Source organism: Chiloscyllium punctatum, chromosome 16 (genome assembly GCF_047496795.1).
Source record: "Chiloscyllium punctatum isolate Juve2018m chromosome 16, sChiPun1.3, whole genome shotgun sequence".
Lineage (NCBI taxonomy): Eukaryota > Metazoa > Chordata > Chondrichthyes > Orectolobiformes > Hemiscylliidae > Chiloscyllium > Chiloscyllium punctatum.
This window is the reverse complement of record NC_092754.1, coordinates 27,324,834-27,350,365: the sequence shown is the minus strand read 5'-3', so window position 1 is coordinate 27,350,365 and position 25,532 is coordinate 27,324,834. Positions and strand designations below refer to the sequence as shown.

The 25,532-nt window shown below is 37.5% G+C and overlaps 2 protein-coding genes across 8 annotated transcripts in view; both read right to left on the bottom strand.

Moving 5' to 3' along the window:
- spen (spen family transcriptional repressor) overlaps nucleotides 1-8,834 on the bottom strand; it is a 101,043-nt gene extending 92,209 nt beyond the window's left edge. For all 7 annotated transcript variants that reach the window (XM_072586566.1, XM_072586571.1, XM_072586568.1 and 4 more), the window contains exon 1: nucleotides 8,541-8,834. In XM_072586566.1, coding sequence (XP_072442667.1) covers nucleotides 8,541-8,623 — 83 coding nt within the window. In that variant the 5' untranslated portion in view covers nucleotides 8,624-8,834. The remainder of the gene's footprint in view (nucleotides 1-8,540) is intronic.
- An 11,046-nt stretch (nucleotides 8,835-19,880) lies between these two features.
- fblim1 (filamin binding LIM protein 1) overlaps nucleotides 19,881-25,532 on the bottom strand; it is a 38,059-nt gene continuing 32,407 nt past the window's right edge. Inside the window, exon 8 of the mRNA XM_072586575.1 lies at nucleotides 19,881-20,742. Coding sequence (XP_072442676.1) covers nucleotides 20,620-20,742 — 123 coding nt within the window. The 3' untranslated portion in view covers nucleotides 19,881-20,619. The remainder of the gene's footprint in view (nucleotides 20,743-25,532) is intronic.

Here is a 25,532-nt window from a genome sequence, read left to right as displayed (position 1 = left end):
AGTATTTTCTTAATCTTGATAGATCAACTGCGGAAGGACAATAAAACTTAAGATATCCCGATGCATAAAATTGCTAAAACCTGGTCCCTGGGTACAAAACTGTAATCAGAAAGACCAGTGGAATGCCAACCTTTGTTTTAAAAAAGGCATGAAATTCAAAAACGAGGAAGCCAAGCCTCACCTGCAGAGTGCAAATCATGGTCCATTTACAGCATCGCCCTTCAGAATACATTGGCACTGGGAGAGATATGATGCAACAACTTACATTTATACAAAACATCCCACAGCACTTCACAGAAGCATTACAAAGCAAAATATGACACTGAACCTATGGTAGGTTGATACTATGATAGGTGACCAAAAGCATGCACAAAGGTGCAGGCTTCAAGCAATACCCTAAAATGTGGAGCAATATGGACAATAGGATTTGGGTCTTGGTAGTTGACGGCAAGATTTCTCCAACAGTACAGCAATAAATTAGGTGGTAGAGAGCAGGAGTCCACTAATTCACCAGAATGAGTCTAAAGTGCTAAATTCTGATTTTCGATGCCATGAGCCTGCAGTACATTCCCTCAAATTCAGAACAACTTAGAGATGTTTAAACTGATCAAGCAATTCAATGGTAGATACAAAGACATTATCTGAACAAGAGGAGACTGAATCATAGAACAGTTACAGTGCAAAAAAATGGCTTTTCAGCTCCTCCTGTCAATGACAGCTCCCTGCAAGAGCAACTCAGCTAGCACCATTGTCTTGGACAGTCGTACAAATACCCTCACTTTAGGTGCTTAACCAATTCTCTTTTTAAGCCACAAATACATCACAGTGTCATAGCTTATGTATTTCAGATCCTAACTTCACAGTCCATTTTAAAAAGTTTTTTTTTAAAAACACGGTGCACTTATGCTGAGAACTTAATTAGATAATCAAACAAACAATCAGAGGATAGGTATTCACCAATAGGCGAAGCGTTAGGAAAAATTAATTACCTGGAATGCTGGACGACAAGAGACCTGTTACTCGTGTTCTGATATTGTGTTCAATCCCATTGAATCAAACTCCCAGACAATTTAATAACCACAGGAACTGTAACAGTTTAAACTTATATCTGAACAAGTGGGCACAATCAGATTACCACAAACCAATCAGCAGAAAACAACAATTTGTAACTGCTGGGAATCGCTTAATACATAAAATACTAAACATTTGCAAGAGATAGATGTTATCTTTTTCAGGATATATGGACATCTTATTTACATTGCAACTATTAGCAATTTAGGTCCAATGTCCAAAACAAACATTTCTCTAAAACCCTATGAGCTGATCACTATGAAACAAGTTAAATCCTTAAATTCAAACCACTGATCTACTTTTCCATATCTACACTTTTGTCTACTTCTAACAAACAGTATTAAAATAGTGTTTCTCATTTGTATGCTTGACATAGTGAGAATACTTAGAAAGTGCATATTGGATGCATGTATTCAACAAGCACACCCAACATCAAAACAAATTCGTGACTACATAGTTCAATGAATCGTTAGATAGATGACATATCTAACATCAATAATTTAGGCATTCTATATAAAAAAAGTATTGCAGTTATAAAACTAGTCAGGTTTGATTTGATCACAAAGAACTCATAGCAATTATTGTTCTTGTCCTGTTTTAAATCAAACTATAGTTACAATATCAGATCTGCAACACATGCAAAGGACAAATGAATAGTTTTGAAATAATCTTCCATTATGATTCCTGAAGAAGGGCTCACGCCCGAAACGTCGATTCTCCTGCTCCTTGGATGCTGCCCGACCTGCTGCGCTTTTCCAGCAACACATTTTCAGCTCTGATCTCCAGCATCTGCGGTCCTCACTTTCTCCTCCAATATGTATAACCAGCCAACATAACATTTTCAGTTCCGTCATTTATCAACATTCCTAGTTCTACCATTAATGTGCAATAACAATAGAATACATATGATAAACAGACTGATAGATTGCAAGAATAATCGATTAGAAGAAACATAATTTGTATCAAATTGCATTCTAGCCTTGTTTGTCCCCAATTTTAATTGTTCTGCCAGTGGCAGTCATCACTTCAGCTATCTTGTTACAGATACTTCTCTAGCTTCCCTTTCATCTTGAAAACACTTCATTTATCCATGTATTCGATCACAAGTCCCAACATCTCATTACGTAGTCCAGTGTGAAACCTGCTTTGAGAACACTCATCTTAAAACGTTTTATTATTCAAGAAATTAAAATTGTTGCATTTCACCCAACGCTTCATATCTACAATAATCAGACTTTTTGCCATCTATAACAAGAGGTTATAACTTTAGGATACGGGGTTGCAGATTTCAAATAGAAATGATGAGGAATTACTTCTGTCAATGGATCATGAATCTGTGGAACTCCCTACCCTGTTGGGCAGTGGACACCAGGACCCAAATAAATTTAAGGGTGAATAGATTTTTAATTAGCAATGGGTTAAAGGATGATGAGGAACACACAGGAAAGTGGCATGAAGGCCAAAGTAGATCAGGCATGATTGTATTCAACGGCAGAGCAGATGTGAGGGGTTGAACCACCTGTTCCCAATGTTCTTATGAAGGTGTTTTCTTACTGAGATTCCAAATACATTAGGTCAGATTTGGGAGACATCAGTCTGATGTCTGATCACAAGAAAGTCATTATTTAGTCTTCCTTCAAAACAGCAAACACTGCTGAATATAAAACCTAGGCTTAAAATCCCAACTTCATTCCATGATTGGTGTTAATCATAGCCAGGTGGAACACTGGCCTCACTAAATCTGAATCAGGGTAATAGATTTAGGGGTGTGAAGCAAAAGAAGGTGCGGAATGTGTGTGCGTGTTTTCAATAGGTAAGGAAAAGCAGAACTTGACTAAGTTGTGATGTCTTCCAAGATAAAATAAACAGTCTTGATAAAACTTCATACCTAGGCTCAAAAGTTTTCCAACTTTGATGAGATTGATAGTCTTTTTCTTGCAGAGATGGGTTTAAGTAAATTAAAGGGGTAAAATTCCTGATCAAGATTTTGATTATACATACTTGTATCTAAACAAGATCGATGTCATTCTGATTGAGGAGGATTGTTCTAATACGCACAAAATTAAAGTGTACATAAAATCAAATATTATTTCTTGAACATTAAATGCAACAAATACTCTCTCCACCAAAAGTTCCATCAACTGAAGTTTTAAAAACTATTTTCAGCCATAGAGCGGCCACAAACATTTTGCGCCCCTCATAATAGGTTGTTTTTTGAAATCATAAACAGATAGTGTAGGGGCAGGAACTACCAAAGGCCCCAGAAATACCTTCCAGATGAAGCAGTTATTCACCCGCACTTCGCTCAAAGTAGTCTACAGTATTTTTTGCTCACAAAGTAGTCTCTACATTGGAAAGATGAAACAGACTGTGCATCCAATTTGCGGAATACCCCGGATCTGTCTGAAAAAATTACCCCGAGCTTCCCGTTGCCTGTCACTTCAACACATCATCGTGTTCCCTGGCCAACACCTGTTTTGGGCTTGCTGCAGCAAAGCTGGAAGGACAGCATCTCACTTTCCACTGAATGGCATGCAACCTTCTGGATTCATTATTTAGTTTAAATTTTTCGGGCCTCAGCAGCTCTCCCATGCCTTTACTCCAACCCCCTCCAAATAAAAGACCTTGTCATTACGTGGGCTGCTACAATAACCATCCCATTGTCTGCTACTAATCGTCCCAATTAGTATCCATTGATTTTCCCAAATTGACATCTACCAGTTTCTTTATCTGTCCAACTATTGTTGTCTCTCTCTGGGCTTCAGCTTTACCTATCGCTGCACCCCAACCTCACCTTCAGCATATGTAACAAACTTTTCCAAGCTATCATCAGTTCTGAAGAAGCATTATTGGGCCCAAACTCTGCTTTCTCTCTGCAGATGCTGCCAGACCTGATACATTTTCCCAGCAATTTGTTTTTGTTTCTGATATCCAACATCTGCAGTTCTTTTTTTCATAAACAAATGTTCCTCAAATAAAGAAACTGCATTTAGACAGTACCTTTAGTGTTCTACATCACAGAAATTACTATTAAAATGCAGACATTATTGCAAGGTAAAACCTTTGCACAACAATCTACTGCAAACAATTTCATAAATGACCAAATAATATAAATTTCCAATTTTGGAAATTTATAATCAGTCTGAACAGACAGGTTTTCAGCTTAATGGGTCAAAATGTAGCAGTAACCCAACAAGAATAGCCATTTGAGTGCTGACCCAATACTGTCTAATATTCTATAACAGGGCTTCAATCCAATGACCTTCTGACTCATCTCTTAATGCTAAACCTCAAGAGAGGGACTTACATGCTAAGGGCTGCCACCTAATGTAAATCGTAACAAATTTTGAAATGCCTGAATTCTTCCTTAAGATTAAAAGTTGATTAATTGAATTTAAACACCACTGGTACTCTTGTAATCTGCAGGGAGCTATTTCATTTGTACACAAAACTGCAACTCTTGTCATTCAGACATGGCTGCCAGGAGCAGCTGGCACTTTTGTTGCCAGTTATGCCAGAACCACAACTGGTATTTTGAAGCCAGCACATTTGGACAAAAGGGTCAGAGTTCATTATTCATTTTGTGACTGTCAGCCATGCAATGCCAAAGCCAAATGTATTATTTTGCTATCCTATGAATGATTTCCTTGATTTTTGCACAACTAAAATATACGCACAGATCAGAAATGCGTATAACATGACAGCAGATGCCAAATTAATTTTTATTTGTTCACATCTGGAGACCAAATGTTGCTAACGATCACTTTCAAGAAGTTAATGACTGCTATCACACAGGTGGAAAACATCCAATTTGAATCTGGCTTTAAGTTCAATCGGGGGTGGCTAAACAGATGAAAGACAAAAGTATCATTATATTATAATGAAACTACTTTCACAATCTATTTATGAATCTGTTATTGTGTGACATTTCTCTGTTCATAAAACTAGATTTCTGAAAGCTAACCCCAATACCAATTAAACAGAGTGAGCAACTTTCTTGGGGTGGGGATGGTGAAGGGAAGGGAAGATAACAATTTCTCAGCTTTTGTTGCAAAAGATGTGAAAAAGATTAGACAGTGAGATTCCTGGTACTATTTGTATTAATCTGTCTCTGATATGATCCCATTTTGAAACAGATCAATTTAACAATCAAAATTTGACTTACAGATGTCAAATATGGCATATTTCTAATCCAATTCAGGTCTTCTGATGTTAATGTAAATGGACAGGCAATCCATCTCCTAAAAGCAAGTCCCTTTCTTTTGGTGGGAAAGAAAAATATCAAAACCTTCTTAGAAGATAATTTTGTACGTTAAAAGGCTGAGCTATCTAGTATCACTCATTATATAATTTTTTTTGCTGGAGTGCAATATTACCAAAATTCATATATTGACTGGGAAATAGTGCTATTATAATCAAATAGCAACATTTTCTGCATAGTTTGCATGTCTCTTAACTCTGAATAATTCCTCCCCTTAGAGTGCTAGTTCAATCGAGTCACGTTTAACTATCTTCATCTTAGCATTCTTACTTCAGCAAAATAAAATACAGACCACAAGGAAAACACATTTTACCCACAGCATCTGACTACTGTTTCCATACAGAAAAGTGACAACACTACTTGGTAAGTAAAATTAACTGATGCTAAACACCTACGCCATATTTCACCTTTCGGAATACGATTCTTGCTGCTGAGATTAATTGTGCATTTTGTTAGGACAAGTACAGTGCTCTAACTCTGGCCAATACAAAAGTGTAATGCATAAAAACAGAATCTAATGAGGTATGAGTTATGCCAATGATTTCCTAACACCCGCCACGTTACAGAATAGGCCGACCTAAAATACAATGAAAAGCACTAAATATATTAAATGTTGTTGTACCAAATGAATTAGTGTTTAAAGCTTGATTTCACAAGCTATCTACTTTGTTTGGAGATTTTTTTTCAGGTAGAACGTGTTCCAGATCATTTCTAGCTGAAACCTACTGCACCCTCCCCTTTGCGTTTCCCTCTCGTTCTCTGGTGGGGGAGGGGTGGGAACTAGTTTATTTGCATTTCAAACTGGTATAACAGAAAATACAGTCTTCTTCTATAATTAAACATAGCAATAGACACTAGAGAGTCTATCAACCGCAGATCACTCTCAATAATTTTTGTAACCACGACAGCACTGCTAAAAATATCTTAAAATGGTTTTAATAACAGTATTTTTCTAAATCACCATAATCCTGTTTTAAAAAGTGCTCATAGTGGAAACCTATTTCCTCTATGTCATAGAATGATGTGTTTTTTTTTTCATTTTTATCCGGTTGGATTAGGAAAAAACTCTTACAGCATACCTAGATATGCTCTTGACTTTTTCTTTAACAAATGGAATAAAAATTACACTACATTTTTATTTAAACATACTGATGTCGTCTAAATGATTTTGTAACTGAAATACAATTAGAAACAATTTAGAAAATAAAGGCTCTCAATGTTTGGATGAAGAACATAAACACGGAACATTTTATATTCTACTTTTAAACAAGTATAGCATAAACCTAAGTGTAAGTGTATGATTTATACAAAATTCCTACCCAATGCAAATGAGATCTTACTTCACACACTGACAATTAATTTTTTAAAAAGTCACCAACCAACAATAACAAGGCAACTTCAGCACTCAACTAAAAGATAGGAGTCCATTAAAATCTTTTATCTAAAACACTGAAGTTTGTGTGTATATATTGGGCAATCTCCACACTACCATTAGTCTTAAATTGAACCAAATGATACAGACCAACAAATACTGAAACCACAATCAACTTTACTCCTGAAATTTAACGTTTTAATACATAAAAGATACTTTTAAAAATAACATGACATTATTTTAAACATGGGGCAGAAATTTTATTGCAATCTGATACGATTAATTGCAATTAGGTTTTGCTGAATTTTAAAATATCCAACAGATTTTTTTAACAAAATGTACATAATATGGTGAAAGAAATCAGAATTAAATTCCTAAACATATCTGAGAATTCATTAATATCAGCTCATGTGCTCATCCTAGAAAATAGTCCATGAGTCTTCCCTAATATTCAAAGATATCCCCAAAGGTCGAGCTTCAAAAGTTACCACAGATCTATTACTTCCATTCATTTATATTCAAAAATGCAAGGTTAAACATAAAATAAATGTAAAAACTATATTCTTATTTTTGAAAAGCAAATGATCACTTATCAGGCAGTGTTTTGCAATTAGGTATGTAAAAGTTCTTTCTAAGCCCAAAAAAATACGAGATATGGTAAATCAAGCTTTGCTACACATCTTCTGCCGGGTAGGTACAAGTGCATGCTTCAAATGCCAAACGTGAGGCTTGATACTGAGAATGAGTCCGCCATTTTACTCACGCTGAGCACCACACGCTACGCTCTGCACTGCTATTTTATCATTTCCTTTTTGCACCAATACTTCATTTAAGAATAAAAATATTCTGCTCATTTTTACATTAGAAATAACTTGCGACTTCAATAGCTCCCTTTCATCTTTTTTTCTGATTTCACAATCAGAATTGTTTTCAATTTGCATCTGTTCATTACACGATGCATTGGTTGCACTTTGGATCGCTGCTTCCTGTCTAGTATATAAATAAGCTTGTGTGAAATTCAGCAAACCTACATGAAAATCCGAACCTCTCAGGTAAGCTGAAGCATATTTTGCAGAGGTACCTGTAATATCATACCAAATCATGCCTTTAATCAAAATACGATACATAAATTGACCAAACTGTGCTTGTATTTGTTTCTGTTGTACAAGGCCAAACAGTATCCGATCGCAGATGAGCGCCAGTTTGGACCTTTGCTATCAGTGAATGTGTTTTGTTCCCATCCCCCAGCTCTGTTTCCCACAGACAGCCCCTGTCCTCCATTATAGCTCCCATGTGTCTAAAACAGTCAGATCTTCATATCTTTCTCTCTCTTGGGGAGGCAGTTTGCAAAAACCACCAATATTTACAGTATTAACATGAAATAGTTGTAAACTTTATGACTGAAAAACACAGGGTACAACAGCTTCAAAAACATAGACAAGATTCCCACAATCACATTTAGCCAAGTCACGGGCAAGAACAAAAATCGAAATGTGTTTGTTTCATTTCCCTTTTTAGAGAATGGTGTTCCTCCACTCCTGAGTGATTAAAAGCTATTAGGTAGCATCAGAAAGCAGACTGGGGAAGATCGACTCAAGATCCTGGCAATGTCACACAACAATAGAAATACTGTAAGACAATCAGTGACCCCTTTTACGGAATGAAGGATATGAACTTAACCAACAGCTTGCGCGCGTGTGTTTGCGCGATCTCACACACAGCTGCAGCAAGAAGCCGGCACTTTCTCTGGTTTCAGTTTACCCTGACGGGCCTCGAGGCTAGGCCCACATTATACACTCCACAGCGTATACCGCACACGGCGCAGTCCACACTTACCGTTTAAAATGCTCGATAATCTTATCTTCGCGCACATTTTCCGGCAAATTCCCCACCCAGAGATGCCTGGTTTCTCGTACCATCCTTAGCGAGTCATAAGGCTCCTTTTCTGTGCGAGTGAAAGTCCGGTTTTGCGTTGGCGATGGTTCCTGTCAGCTCAGCCCGGGTTAATCCTTGAGGTAAAATCCCACCATTCGGCTAACGCGCACACACACTCTTTCTCGCTCGCGCCACCCGACCTGACGCGGTTTTTTTTTCCTCGAGACGCTAACAGTTCGTCCCCAGACCCGAAATTGAGCCACATTGCGCGTGCGCGGGATCCGTCGCCGCGAGCGCGCAGGCGCCACGAAACCCCGGGTCGCCACAGCTCGCCGTGGTAGCACGCAGGCGCCAAGGAAATCCTCGCCCTTTTCTCCACCCCTCCCCTCCCCCTTCCCAGCCAAAAGAACGAACGCCAACTGCGCTTGCGTGACACCCGGTGAACATTTCTTTTCCACACCCCGGGCGAAGCTTGCAATCTACGCATGCGCGGAAAATGCGGCACGGTGCGCTGCCCAAGGGTACAGACCGCAGCAGAAACTCGGAGGAGAAATACGCATGTGCAGAAAGTGACCGGGGTGTATTTTCTGCGCAACTGCGCAGACTTGGTATTTAGCTTACTCCAGTGTCTGGGAGGAAAGTTCTCGAAAAGCTGCTGTCGGTGCTGGAGCACGATGAATAGAGAGGAATCTGAGAAAGCGCTATTCCAGGGATTTGCACTATTTCATTTAAAGAATAGCTCTGTTTAACCTGTGTATAAGTGCCTCCTTCGACTAATTCTAAAATTTGGATATTATGAACGATTTGGGAAGATTTTTTAGATGGCTTGAACGCCGAAATGACCGATATGAGGAAATACAACTTTGAAAAAACTTGTTACCATTAACTTACTTCTTATCAGAAAGCTGCTGTGTTCGTTCAGAATGGGGTTTTCTTACAGGAATATCGTCATTCCACCATTTTTCAGTCCTCTTTGTCCCTGTCTTTGTTTCCCCCTCCCCCTCTCCTTATCCATTTGGGCGCCATTTTAAGGTGATGGAAAGTTCTGGAGAATCCGCCATTTTGTGGCGAGCAGTGTTCTGCCTTAACAGGGAGTGCTGCGCACATACAGTGCTGGAATACCAGGGATGTAGTCTACTTTGTGGCTTAAAAATAGTGGAACAAGCAATTAGTACCCCATGCGATCTAAAAACCTGGTCTTTCTTGGAAGGTGCTATTTCGTTTAATAATAGCACTAAATAAAACTGGCTTTACGTGCAACCTATACAGATCAACTGATACAAGCTCGCGTAAAATAGTAGGATATGTTAAATTTATATCAGATTGGAGAGAAGGAAACAATTCTCTGGGGAAAGAGCAACAGTTTGGTTAGTGATGCCACTGTACAGTAAGTGTTTCAGAAAGCAAATGAATACTCTTTATTTTTGCATTTAAAGTTTCTACGTCACCCTTCAAACATACATCTGCAGTCATAAGTGCCAACATAGCCTGGTGGATTTTTCTTGTTCTGGTTGTAAATTTAAAATTTTATTACACAGAGAATACCAGAAACTTGTGTAAAAATCTACCGTCAGTATAGGTCTCTTTTTGGTGAGCAGTTGCGTGCTTGGATAGGGGCCATATTTTTCTTCAGTGTTGACAAACTGCAAATTATGATTCAGTCTAGTTACAATGTTAGTCTTGAGATGGTGAATGTGATGCAATAACCACATTTTGGTCATTGCAAAAGTCTGGACTTTCACAACGAGTTGAATTTACAAGGTTTTGGTTTGATAAAATGTATTTGGTGTCCTGAAAATTGGCATAATCACAAAAAAACTTAACATTGTTTTTCAAAATTCACCGTTTTATCTGTTAAGGGTTTATTAGAGGTTTAAACTCTTCTCAAGGATGTGACACCGAAGGCCAACACCCATGGTGCAGGACATCCATATTGAGAAGATACACTAAAAAACTGCTAATGCTTTAACTTGGCATTTAAATGTTCGTAATTGTTTTGAGTAATGAAAACAGCTCACTCGTGATGTACATATTTTTCCTGAGCTTGCTCTTTGTCTCTTGGAATTCACCCAGTATGTTTATTCAGCGATTTATGTAAAGGCTGGACTAGTAACTGGACTAATTCTGCATCCTGATTAGTGCAGAAGTCTGCATTTAAAGTCTCCTATTCTTCCACTTTGGTTTTAAATTTTTAACTTGAATGGCCAATAAATTATCCTTCTACTGTGGAATTGTGGTCTAACAATTGATCAATATTGTGTTTTGTGGCCATGACATTGGATGTTTTTTACAAAAAAAAATTGCAGATAACATTGGGTTGATGGGATTCTTTTTTGAAATGTGTGCTTCTCAGTAATATTATCTGCAGTAGGGCTTTCTGAAGGTGGAAAGAGGAAAAGCTTTGTGGGCGAATACAAATGTTTTGGGAATTTAGGGAGGATTTGTTTTCATTAAACCATTTGGTGATGCTGTATAAGGCCTCTCACCTGAAATAAATGGTAAAATGATATTGAATGATCATTGATAAATTTTCTGTATAGCAATCTCTTTGCTTTAAGGCATTTTTTTGTACATTAAACATACATTCAAGGCTATGTATGTTCCACAGGCCAATGTAGTTTTAGACAGCACTGTTGTTTAGCCAACATTTCTGGTGAACCTTTGGTATTAATTATTCTTTGTATTCATTTTATTTACTCTTCTGGGAGGCATGATGTTGGAATACCTTTAAAATCACCAAAACAAGCACCGAGTCAAATCCTTCAAAGAGCGATGCACATGGGGTATATGTATAGGCCCTTGGGATGTACTTTTGAGCTTGTCATTCTCACACATTCTGCAATTTAGCTTCATTATCCACTGGGGTGTACAGTAGGAAATGTTTTGCAATAGATCCAATGTTTCCCAGCAACCTGTGTTATGGAAACTGTACTTCAGAAACAAAACGTTGACTCTTCATTGCAGTTGCATGTAAATGATAACATTTAGTTACTGATGCAAAACATAATGTAAATGTTTGCAATGGTGTACAATGTTTTTGAGTATTCTACTGAATTATTCTTCCCTCGATCTGCAATTCCCTTCATTATTGTGGCCCAGAATCTGTGTCACGTTACATTCTGAGATCATGCCATTCTTTCCAGGTTGCATAGAACAATTAAAGTTATTGTCACCATAACCTTTTACAAGGTGGAAAATGTCCATTGTTCTTCAGAAATGAGAATTTCAAAATTGGATATGTCCTTAAGTGATATTATGCTGATTCAGTACTATCTGGTTTTTAACTAAATGCTATCAGAATTTTGAAGATGCCAATTGAATGCAGAGGAGGAAGAAAAGACTGGCAAGGCTGACTCCCAAATTGCAAATGAGAAATGTTTCATTCTTACTTGGTTTCTGAAATGAGGGGGTTGAGGAAGGTACAATTTGAACAATATGCTTAAATACAAGAGATATTGAAGTAAGACTGGAGACCATCAACTGTTGTCGTATCTTTGCAGCTGAATAACTTGGCTTGATGGATTAAAGATTGAGCGATACGAACATTATTTATCAATGCTACAAAATGTTGTGGATACCTTGTGCACTGCATCATGTTTTACACACTTAGCAGAAGCAATGTGTTACACAGTGCTATGCTGTGGCTCAAACTGGGTTGCATCCTTTGCATTGCATGGTTGTGCATCTCCTCTGATATTCTGACTTTGAATTTTCAGTCTGCTGCTTGCACAGGGGTTTTTTAAAATCAAAATTGAATGTATAGCTCAGTTTGTAAGTTCCTTAATGGATGGGAGCAGTCAGACAAACGAGAAAACCTTTGATTAACTGATTTTTTCATCCCTTCTATGTCCATTTTCATCTTGTACAAGAATGAGTATTATTTCACAAATTTTGATTTTCACCACGTCATCTGCGAAGGTGTGGAATTTTGAATTTCTGTTTGTCCATTTGTGAAAATAAACATCTCAATTTAAAAAAAATTTCTCCAGGTTTTTGTACCATTTTGCTTTTCTCTCCTGAAAGATTTTTTGTGGTGTTGTGTAAGCTCTAATGCTTTTCCAATACTTCACAAACTGACCATTTTTTTGTGTTAGTATATTGTTAAGTCCTAGAGTGCTTCATGGATCAACTTGATCTTGACATCCATATGTATTTGCTTTCCAACAGGGGTAGTTACATAGCAAACAGTTACAAATGCTATTTATTTCCATAATTAAAGGATATTAAAGCTAATTTTTAAAATACCTCAACTGCAATCCTGCCTTTCAGAATTCTAACCAATTTATGTTTTGATTATTCCACTTGAACAAAGTGCCAAAGTACATTTTTTTAAAATGAGTATGTTTATAATTTATACATTTTGAATGGTGTTACTTTGAACTTAAAACTGCACCTAGTTACGTTTTCCTGACTCAAAATGAAAGGGAGCAAGAGAAAAACTAGCCTTGAAATCATAATCTGTATTAACATGCAGTATCCTCCGAAGTGTGGACAGTATTTGGAACCATCTGTGCATTGGAGCATTTGTTCATGTGAACCCTGTCTTGATAAACCTTGGTGGCTTAATTTAGTATTTACATCAGGCTCTTTGAAATGTGGAACATAACTCTTTAAGAGAAGAAAATGTTTATGTAATGTCTTTTATACACAGTGGCCACCTCAAAATACTTATGAAGTGTAGTCGTTATTGTGGGGAAACTCAACCAGTTTCCATGCAACAAGCTTCCATGAACAATGTTGTGATTGATAGCAAATCATTTTGTAATGTTCAGTGAGGGATAAATATTGCTCAAGGATAATGCTCTGCTCTTCAAAATAGTGTCGGATGTTTTGTCTACCTGCAAGGGTTTCTGTCTAATATCTTGTTCAGAAGATAGCACTGCTGACTAAGTAGCACAGCATTCAACGGTCAGCCATCTTGTACACACAAACTGGAGTGGAACTTGAACCCAAAACCTTCTGGCTTGGAAACAAGTGCAACCAACTGTGCTGTAGTTGACAGTGCTGAGAGATTTCTTCCATATATGATTCAATATATTTTATCACTTACAAAGTGAAGAAGAGTAAAAGGGTGAATTTTGTATGAAAGTAACTTTGCTAGGAATCTTTGCTAATTTGTAATGTCGTGCCTTTTCAATATGTGCATTAGTAAATTTCCAATGTCATTTTGACAGTACCTTTTCCATTTGTTTTAGAATTTGCATATAATTGTGAAAGGTTGAGTTAAAATGCTCAATAACATTTGTGCACAAGTATTTCTAATGAATGATGGCTAATTTATGGTGTGGTTGTAATCCAATAGCACATTTTGAAATCTTTACTGCAAAATATGTGAAATGGAACCAAAGGATACAAATGTTGAAATGTCTTGGGCTGGATAGTAGTTTGAAGTACAATTAACCTTGAAACAATTAAGCTGGGGAGGGAAAATGTTTTCATACTTTAGGTTCATGTGAAGAATGGTAATGTGAAATATGGTAATGTAAAATTTACTTGAGGATCCATTGTTTCATGTATGAAATTCCCAGCTACCTGAGGTGCAGTGTTAAAGCCCTGGTTATGGATAAGTGGGGATTGGATGGGGAAATGTTGGGTATTTCAAACTTGTCCAAAAATGCACTTTTTATAAAGTTGAGAGGTATTTGAGATTTTTCCATCTGTTAAACATCTGTTCCTGTTGGAAATACCGTTATCCATTTGTGCCACAACTGTGTTAAATTGCTTTGTCTGGCACTGAAGCTTTAACTGAAGAGAAGTTTCAAAGATTTGAGCAAAAGATCTGTAATTGGTTTGAGATTAATGAGTAAAATTGCATTATTCATTTATTTCTATTTAAAATAGGTATTTAGTACAGAAGGAATCCACTTGTTCTTTATGTTAGGCTAGTTGTGTTTAATTGGATTTTTCAGTGTATACTGTGATTTTAAAATGCTTTGACACTGGTTTTTTACTAGTTTATTTGCTATTCAAACCTCCTTGCTGTGGGCCTCGATCTCTGCTGCAGATACCAACTTGGAGCACAGTTATCAATGGTGGCAAACCATTCATTTGTAGGAATTATCATGGCCATTCACAATTTTATTGCTTGCATCATGAACGTTCTATTTCTAGCACCTTTTCTTATTACAAAAAAATTGCACCATTTGGTTTGCCTACACCAAATAAACTGCAGTGGCTGAAGAAGACTGCTTACTACCACTTCTGATTAGCATGAGTAATAAATACTGACTCAGCCAGTTGAAGCTCTGAAATCTTTAACAAGTGTGTTGATTAGTCACTTAGCCTACAGTCCACACCAAAACTTAAAATCTTTTCATTTATACTCATTGCCTTCTTGATATGAAATGAGTTTTAGTATGTAACAATCAGGTTTTAAGTTATAATTTATGCCATTGTTGACTGTTGTAAAAGTAAAGACCCCTCAATGAAGTTCTATAACTACCTTATATTATACAATTGTGCTTAAGTGTATACAGAATGCACAAGCCATATCAGTTTTTTATTCATTTTAAAAAAACATGAGGTAAAATAAATTGTCAAAATTTAATTAGCTGTTTAACGTTAGCTTCAATACTCCTTAGTATGGAGGAGGGAAAAATAAAATATAGTGAAAAGATGCATCAGTGGAGAAAGTGAGGACTGCAGGTGCTGGAGATCAGAGGTGAGAGTGCGGTGCTGGAAAAGCACAGCAGGTCAGGCAGCATCCCGATGAGGGGCGCTTGCCCAAAAGGTCAATTCTCCTGCACCATAGATGCTGCCTGACCTGCTGTGCCTTTCAGCACCACACTCTTGACCACAAATCAGTGATCATGTAGTTTAACAGCCATTCATTCATATCTTGTTCGTGTTCCAATTCTTAATGTATGGAAAAATATTTGCAGAATACTAAACGGCTTAGGCAGTGTTGAAGCCCCATATGAGCACCAGTTATGAATGTAGAAGCAAGGATTGCTGGGAAGCATTCAGGACTAATAACTAATTATTTCTTTGCCCCAGATAAAATATACTATCACCACTTCATTTCTAATTAACTAGAGTCATAGAGCTCTACAGCATGGAGACAGACCCTTTGGTCCAATAAGTTCACACCGACCATGTTCCCAATCTAAACTGATTTGACTTGCCTGTGTTTGGCCTATGTCCCTCCAAACTTTCCTGTTCATATACTTATCCAAATGCCTTTTAACATTGTAAATGTACCAGAATCCACCACTTTCTCTGGCAGTTCATTGTGCACACTAACCACTGTGCTTTTAAAAAAAAAGTTCCCCCATAATCTTTTTAAATCTCTCACCTTAAAAATATGCCCCGGAGATTTGAACTCCCTCCCACCTTAGGGAAGAGATCTTTGCTATTTATCTTATTTACGCCTGTCATGATTTTATAAACTTCTAGAAGGTCACCCCTTAACATCTTGTGCTCCGGTAAAAAGAAGTCCCTGCCCTATCCAGCTTATTATAATTCAAACTCTCCATTCCTGGTGACATATTGGTAAATATTTTCTCGACTCTCTCCAGTTTAGTAATATCCTTAATGTGACAGGATGATCAGAACTGCACATAATACTCCAGAAGTTAGCCTCACCAACATTCTGTACAACATCAACCTGATGTCCCAACTCAGTTGTCTGAGCAATGAAGGCAAATGTGCTTTTTAAACCACCGTGTATCTGTAATACACACTTCAAAGAATTATGTACCAGAACCACTAGGTCTCTGTTCATCAAGACTATCCAGGGCCCTACCATTAGTTGTATATCTCCTCCCTTTGTTTTACCAAAATGCTATTCCTCACATTTATCCAAATTAAACTCCATCTGTCACTTGGTCCATTGACCCAATTGATCAAAATCTCTTTGTAATCTTAGATTACCTTCACTGCTCACCATACCACCAATTTAGGTGTCATCTGCAAAATTACTTATACCTTGTGTGTTCTCATCCAAATTATTTATATAAATGTCAGACAAAAGGGGATCTAGTATCGATCACTGTGGAACACCACTATCATGGGCTTCCAGTCTGAAAAACAATCCTCTACCACCATCCTGTCTCCTATCATAATGCCAATTTTCTAACCAGTTGGCAAGCTCGCTCTGAATTCCATATAATCTAACTTTAATCGATCTGCTATGCAGATTAACAAAAACTTCGCTCGATTCCAAGTAAACGTCTACTGTTCAGTCCTTATCAATATTTAGAAAAGGAAATTACCACCCTTATTCAGTTTGGCCTACATATGACCCCAGATCCTGAGTAAAGTGGTTTATACTGAGCTACCTTTTGAAGTGGCTGAGTAAGGTTCTTGGGTAGGGGAAATTTTAAACCCCAGCCTACTTGAACTGGTTGATTGCAATTTTAAATTGTAGGTAGCAAGGATACTCACCTGAAGCTTAAATTAAAGAAAAATCCTTCGTGTGCAGGTCATTAAACAGTAGCTTAATCCAGGTGTTTTAAATATGAAAATAATGTGATAAGATAGATACAAACCATTTCTTATAATGAAGACATTAGGAACAATAGAGACATGATCTTGTTTTGAGTTGAGCTGGGTGTTGGAGCTTTCAGTACTGAGTTTTTACATAATTGCATGTGGATGTCATGTGCAAATAAGACGTCAACTACTAGCACTACTTTATTTAAGGTTGTATTCATTTTAAACATGCAGATTTTTATCATCAAAGATTTATTAAATCCACATCCTGAGGAGGAAAGTGGCTTCAACACCAGGCCAACTAAACAGCATCCAGGGGAGTAATTTGTTTTAAGTAATTTCTGTGGATACTGGATCTCTGCTCCAGGTCTAACAAGGAAATGTCGAGATTCTCCAGCCCCTTTCCTAACCACAATTTCCTGGAAGGTTTGCTGCACCAGGATCCATTTTGCACTGCTTAGTTTATATACTACTGAAATACTTTGGTTCCCTATACAAAAACCCCATAGACATGTAGATAGTTGTGACATACACATTGTCCTTCACTTTTAAGTTCTCATTGTATAACATTTAATTTACTGCTTTGCTAAATGAGTAGTTGAGATCTCTTGTTTCACTAACTTGAAGTGAATTCCCAGGAAGAAACCTGTAGGCAGGTAGAGTCAAGGAAGTCAATGGTGAAAAGGGCTGATTATATGAAACTTTGGTTTGATTGGTAGTGTCATGACCAAATCTGCTTCATATAGCTGATCTAATTGGCCACGACCTTAGATTCAGGTGGATGCCCTTGCTATCTGCAATTTAGCATCAGTTTGGGATAGGAAAGCCCCTTGTTCAATTTTGACTGCTTGCTTTCTAGGCTGGGATCTAAAAATACGCACTCTGTATTTCAGTTGTATCACTTTTTAGTTGTCTAATATACCTTTTCCTTGTTACGTGGAACATAAAATCAACCAATGTAATTGTGCCTGATTTCTATCTGTCAAGCTGGACAATGCACGTGTAGTATTGGATAGAGAGATTATCATCCTCAAATGTTTGGTGCACTGTGTGATTTGAGTATAGTGCCAGATTCATTTTGTGAGCTGAAGGGTAAAAGTTTGTGATATTTGGCATTGAACATTGAAAAACATGAACAATTGTAAGTCCAGGTATGATGTCAACATTTCAAATACCACAGACCATTAGACAGTAACCATTGCTAAATATATTGCTCGGCTTCATAGTAAATCAGCTGATTAGGACAGTTCTAGAAATGATTTACTGGTCTGAGTTAACTGAATTAAAGTGTAGTGATGCTGATTATGTCTTTGTTACAGGTTCATTGAAATTTGAATGTCTATACTGCATAGCTGATTTTCATCAATCCTCAAAGTTTGCCTAAGCAACAATAAGCACGAGTTACGTTCTAAATTTACGAAATGACAAACATACATCAAAAGTTCCATCTGCTAATGAAATAAATTATACACTAACAACAAAAAGTAAACATGAAAGTAGACAAGAAAATCATTGCTTTCTATCACTTCAAACAGAAATGCTGGTAGTGTCTGCAAAAAAACTCCAAAACAAGCTTTGATGCAACCCTTAGCCTTCTGGAAAATAATGAATGCTGCTGTGATGGTTAAAATTATTAAGCTCTATCAAGTGAATTATTTAAATCTTAAAACATTGATAATTAATTTTGAAGCCTTGATATTTGTTTCATTCATGGAAGTCCTTGAATAATGGAGCAGAAATTGTTTTGTCTCCTTTGCTAATGGTGCAAATTTAGAAATATTATTGACGTGAAATTGAAAATCTTACTTTAGAAAATTAAGCTTTTGGAATTCAATCTATTAAGTTTTTAGACAATTTTTAACTGGACAGATGTTAATAGTCTTTCCTGAAGGTTCAAGCAAAGTTGCCAGTCATATACAGTGTAATAGGAGAAAGTGAGGACTGCAGATCAGAGCTGAAAAATGTGTTGCTGGAAAAGCGCAGCAGGTCAGGCAGCATCCAAGGAGCAGAAGAATCAGGAATGGGGGCTTATGCCCGAAACGTTGATTCTCCTGCTCTATATACAGTGTAATGTTAAAATAAATCTTTGTACAGTAGTAAGCAATCAAACATTTGTGCTATCAATCCATAGAAGAAAATAGCATTCATGAAAATAATGAATAGGCCAGCATTGGCAAAAGTAAAAGTTTTAAACATATTTAGAATCATTAGATCAGTCTAAAATGTTTTAATTTGGAACTTGAGTGCAGGTTAACAGTGACCATCCATAATATGTAGGGAGTAAATCAATTATACTGTGCTGGTCCTTTGCAGTGCATGTATTGACTGTAATTGTACTTGATAAACATGAGCATAGATTAGTGGTAAAACAGCACAATGTCACAACACAATGTATTGTGGTAATACCACAATACAATACAGGGGAGCACATTTAACTGCTGTCCGTGTCCAAGTGGGTGGCACAGTGGTTAGCACTGCTGCCTCACAGCGCCAGAGAACCTGGGTTCAATTCCCGCCTCAGGCGACTGACTGTGTGGAGTTTGCACGTTCTCCCCGTGTCTGCATGGGTTTCCTCCGGGTGCTCCGGTTTCCTCCCACAGTCCAAAGATGTGCAGGTCAGATGAATTGGCCATGCTAAATTGCCCGTAGTGTTAGGTAAGGGGTAGATGTAGGGGTATGGGTGGGTTGCGCTTCGGCGGGGTGGTGTGGACTTGTTGGGCCAAAGGGCCTGTTTCCACACTGTAAGTAAGCTAATCTAAGATGGCCAGTTAGTTTTCTCAGTCACTGCTTTTTCTTCCAAGGTGACCAATGCCTCCACAATACTCTTTATACCATTGAAAGCTAACACCAAAGAAAACAACTTTAAGCTTTAAATAGATCATCCCTTTTATTAGTTTAAACGACATCGTCTCATCTTGCTTTGTCAATAGAAGCAGAATCAGAGGCTGGTCCATTTCTCTTGCTGTGGAAGAATGTTTTTTTTTAATAAACTTGTTAAAGCACTAGCAGTTTGTACAGAATTACTTTTCAATGAAGAGGATGAGAATTGCAATTCAATTTGTGAAAAGAATTCCAGAAGTAGCATAGTAGATATTATTAGAAATACTAAACTGAATCCTTTTGACAATGGTGATTTGATATAATTAAGAACACTTCATCTTCTGAGAAAATCAGGTGGGCACCAGTTGTCTTCAGTACTTTGCCAAGTGACCATTCTTCATATGCAAGCCAAGATGGTAGTAGGTTCGGTCTTACAAAGATTTACAAGCAGACCCATTGTTTGAGTGTTTTCAATAGAACTTGCTGTTTATAGTTCAGGAGTGGAAGCCTTGGTTAATTTAGTTGTTTACCCTAGTTCAAGCGCATTGATCACAATTATAAAGCTGCTATAGCAGATGCCAATTAAGATCATTACATATTAGGATCCAAGCCTAGAATTTAATTTTGCATTGCTTAATATGAATGGGCCTTGAGCAAATTTTTACAATAAACTAAACCTATCAAAATGATCATTCATAGATGTTATTAAGTGTAACTGAAAATGGTGAACCATACCAGGATAAATTTGATTGAAGTTATTTGGCAGTTCACAAAAATAAAATTGCGGCTAATATTCCAGAATCTTAGTGGAGCTCGTGCTCCGCAAATAGCAAGTCTTGCAAAGTATGTGCTTATTCAGTGGAAAGCACCCTTCTTCGGTTGCATCAGGAGATAAAAGAAGTCCACATTTCTGTAATACAAGATGTATAAGCAGAATTATGTATCAACATTTTCACTTGGTACACCAATCTTGGCAACCAGCCTCAATTACGTCCAAAAACTAATGATTATTGTAATGAGTCTGGTTTTGATTTTAAAGGCCTGTATGAAACAAGCTTGGGCAATTTAAAATCTAGTCCCTTGAAGACACTACACACTTTGAACATGGTTCAAAATTGTACCTAATTCACATTAATTAATTTGTGGACACATTAGGAGATGGTTTACTCAGTATATGACTGCTATACCTGATGTGGGAGTGCTCAATTCTAGCATTAGGTGTCAGAAGTGAGAAACATTTCATCCCTCATATAGAGCACAATGTTTGTAAAATACCATTCCAATCCACAATGAAATATAGCCCATTGTAATACCATGCCTTCATGAACACTTCACTCCAATCTGTTCGTTATTCACCAAAACATTTCCATATTATTGTTTCTTATTTTGCTATGAAGCTTGATGCTTCACCTCATATACAATTCACACAGTATGTCCTCCGGATAGCAGTTTGCTGTCAGTTGTGCAGTATTACACTTAGAATAGTGGTTTTAAGTGTTCTGATATTGCTTTTTTACTTTTACTGGGCTTTGTCATTCATACATTGAGCAATGATAATTTAATTCACTTATTTTGTACAATATACAATCTTAACTACAAATATAGATGAGATTATGCAGTAGCAAGCCTTTGTATAAGAACCTGAATTAAGCAATTGGTGATCTGAAAATGCAAAGTATTTAACCTGTCTGCATAGATCTTTCTCCATGCACAGAGTAGTTGCTGATCATTAACTGGCAAGAAACTTGTGGTCAAGCTGGCAGCTTCTAGTATTGAGGTTAGAGTTATAAGCAATATGCTTACAAACCAAAGATTTTCAAGATCTACTCTGGTGGTTTTTGGAGAGAAGGAAACAGTTTCTGCGACTCTACACTTCCAACCAACATAACCATCTGTCAGTGAGGGAGTATATTATCACACTTCAGACAAGATTGTGGCAATGCACTTACCTTATATCCTGCACAAGAGGAATTGTTGCTGTTTTCTATTCATTAAGCAAGGGCCAACACGTGTCAATTATTTAGTGAGCACAACTACTCTTCAATGGTAAAGGAGTGTGCTTTGTGGTCAAAAACAAGACATCTGGTAAAGCCATAGATAATTATATCAGACCATTTGCTCAGTCATGTCTCTGCCAGCTAATCTCACGGTAGCAGGTGAGATTAATTTGCCTCAGACATTTATCCAATTTTTCCTTAAGCTGGAACAATCGCTAACCATTTCTTGAGAGAGTCTGCTTTCTTTAGCTTACAGTGTAAATACATTTTCCATAAGCTCTGTCCTTACTCCCTTGGTAGCAAATTTTAAATTGGTGATCCCTCATTATGGACTTCTCAAGCACAAGATGGGCTCTTACTATTCTTCTGTAAAAGTACTTCATTTTTTAAAGACAAAAGATGTTAACGCTTCTTTGTCTTGTCTGTTCCATATAAATAATCCCAATATATCAAGCATCCCCTTGTAATGATAACAAAAACAGAAATTGTGGCAGAAACTCCTGCTGCTAAACCTGCTGAAGTTCTCCAGCAATTTCTATTTCAGGTTTCTAGGATCTACAGTCCTTTGTTTTATCCTTACTATAATTTGTTACCCATGTCACAAATACTGTTCAATTTATATTGTATGCTCTCCATGAACACAGCAATAAGGAACCAGTGTAGGCCATTTGCCTCTTCAAGCCTGCTCTACCATTCAATAATATTATGGCAAATCTGATTTTAATTAAATGTTCTTTATAGAATGGAACCCCTGAAACTGCAGAAACCAATATTTGATCAATATTTATCAATACTTCTTTATACTTGCACTCTTTATTTTTAGAAAACCAAAACTGGATTAATTGTAGCAAAACTGGGATCATTGTGAACTGAGGGAATAGATAGACAGGACAAAAGGAAGATGGTTGTGGTTGTTGAAGGTCAATTAACTCAGTTCTTGAATATCTCAAGGATTCCTCAAGATGGTGACCCAGATCCAACAATCTTCAGCTGCTTCGTCTGACCATCCCTATACAAGGCCATAATGACAGGAGCAGGCCTTTCAGTACCTTGAGCCTGCTCCACAATTCAATAGGATCATGGCCATTGACCTTTGCTTTCCTTACTGATTTAAGTATCTATCTATCTCAGCCTTAAAATTATACTCAGGAACTTTACCTACCACAACTCTGTGGCAAAAACTCAACCCTCAGAAGAAAGTCCTTCTCATTTCAGTCTTAAATTGGCTCCTATTTATTCAGAGACTGTGCCCTCTGGTCCTAAGCTCTCCTAAGAGGGGAAATATCCCTCAGCATATACTTTGTCATGCCCCTTAAAGAATCCTATATGTTTCAATGAGATCATTTCTCATTCTATTAAACTCCACTGAGTAAAGTTCAGCCTATTTAACCTTTGCTCATAAGGCAATCCCACCATACTAAAGAGGATCAGAAGAGAGTATGTTCAACGATGATTGCATAACACTCGGCACCATTCATGAATCCTTATATTGAAGCAGTCCCTGTTCAAAAGCAGTAAGACATGGATACTATCCAGGTTTGGGATAACATGTGACAAGTGATATCAATGATACACAAATGACAGGAATGACCAACTCTAATGAGATAATCTAACCTTTTCTCCCTGATGTTCAATGGCTTAACCAATGCTGAATCCACCACCAGCAACAACATCTTAAGGGTTACCATTGACCAGAAATAGTGAATTGATAAAGTGTGGAGCTGGAAAAAGCACAGTAGGTCAAGCAGCCTCAGAGGAGCAGAAGAGTCTATGTTTCCAGTTGGGACCTTTGAATCTGATGAAAGGTTGCAACCTAAAATGTCGACTCTCCTACTCTTGTGATGTTGCTTGAGCTGCTGCACTTTTTCCAGCTCCACACCTTGACTCTTATCATTGACCAGAAACTGAAAAGGACTAGGCACATAAATAATGTGGCTACAAGAGAAGCTCAGAACCTAGGAACTTTGCAGCAAGTAACTCCCCTGACTCCCTGAAGTGCATTTACAGAAATAAAATTAAGACAATGATCCAGAATTTCTTGGCAAAATAAGAAGTTAGTATTGGTCATGTGATTGGATTGTTGTAGAAAGGTATTTGCTTCACTAATGTTCTTTGGGAAATGAAATCTGCTAATCTTTTCTGGTCTGGCCGAAGTGACTCCAGACTCGGCAGTGTGGTGAACTCTTAACTGCCCTGAATTGCCTAACAAGCCATTCAATTGTACTTTAAAAAGAACATGTGGTGGGTAGGCAATAAATAATAACCTTGTCACAGCCTGTAATTGAATTTTGAAGAAACTGAGATTGATGGAATACTGTTTGTTTGATGCAGAAAAGATACAGCAACTAAGGACAAAGAGCAGATGCTCTGTGATGTGCTGCTCAAACTGGGCTTTATGAAAACAACATTTTACCATCTGCTTTGCCAATTAGCTGTATTGAATATACTTAGGTTGTTGTATTTGCACAGTAGATGTTAACTAGACTTGCCAAAAAGTTGTGTCGTTGTGAGCATAAGTAACTTATTAACAACATGATGGTTAATTACTGCCAGTCAACCTCTGGCATTGAATCAATGAAGTGTAGAGTCTAATTCTTTTAGGTGTTATGAGTGGAATTTTTCAAAAAGTAAAATATTTTAAATGTTTACACTTTTTGGCCTCCCTTTCTCGCTCATATTTCTCCCTCTATTTTTCTGTAGAAGACTTTAATGTTAATTCAAGCATTCTAATCTTCACTTATTTCTGTCCTTTGTCTGTTTACTTCTTAGTCCTTCAGTCTGATTATTTCAAGAGGTGCACAGTTTGTTTACCTGATTCCCTTGTATCATTATCAGCTTATACTTCTAATCACTGGAGACAAAAAAAATCTAAATGGGCACAAACAAATCTAGCAATGGGTGTTTTTAAGTGGACTATAGAGATTCTTGTGGTGCAGGAGCTAGGAGGCCTGGATTGAGGTCCTAGCCGTTCCACGGGTATGTCTTAACATGTTGGTCTGTTAACTCAAATGATTAGAGCATGGTGCTAGTAATGCTAAGGTTGTGGGTTCAGTCCCACACTGACCAGGTGTAGCATTGGGGTTTGCAAGTTGCAGGTTCACACTTGCAGGGTTGATGTTTGTCATTGCTTTAGGGTGACACGGTGGCTCAGTGGTTAGTACTACTGCTTCACAGCACTAGGGATCCATGTTTGATCCCTGCCTTGGGTCACAGGCAACCATCTGTGTGGAGTTTGCACATTCTCCCTGTGTCTGTGCGGGTTTCCTCCCACAATCCAAAGATGTGCAGATTCAGGTGAACTGATCATGCTAAATTGCCCATAGTGTTAGATGCATTAGTCTGGGATGAATATGGGAATGGGAATTGGTTTGGGTGGGTTACTCTTTGCAGGGTTGGTGTGGACTTGTTTGGTTGAAGGGCCTCTTTCCATACTGTAGGGAATCTAACCTAATCTAAAAGATGTCTGGACAGATGGATTAAAAATATCCATACCTTGTAATTTTTTTTTTGAAAAAATACCTTTTTAGGGGGCTCCTGCAGTGGAGTGGTAGTGTCCATCCCTCTGAGCAAGGAGGCACAGGTTACGTCCTACTTGCTCTAGAGGTGTGTCATGATACCTCTGAACAGGTTGATTAGAAAATATCTACAGGAAAAAAAAAGATGGTACTGTCCTTACCTCTGAGTTAGGAGGCCCAGTTTTAAA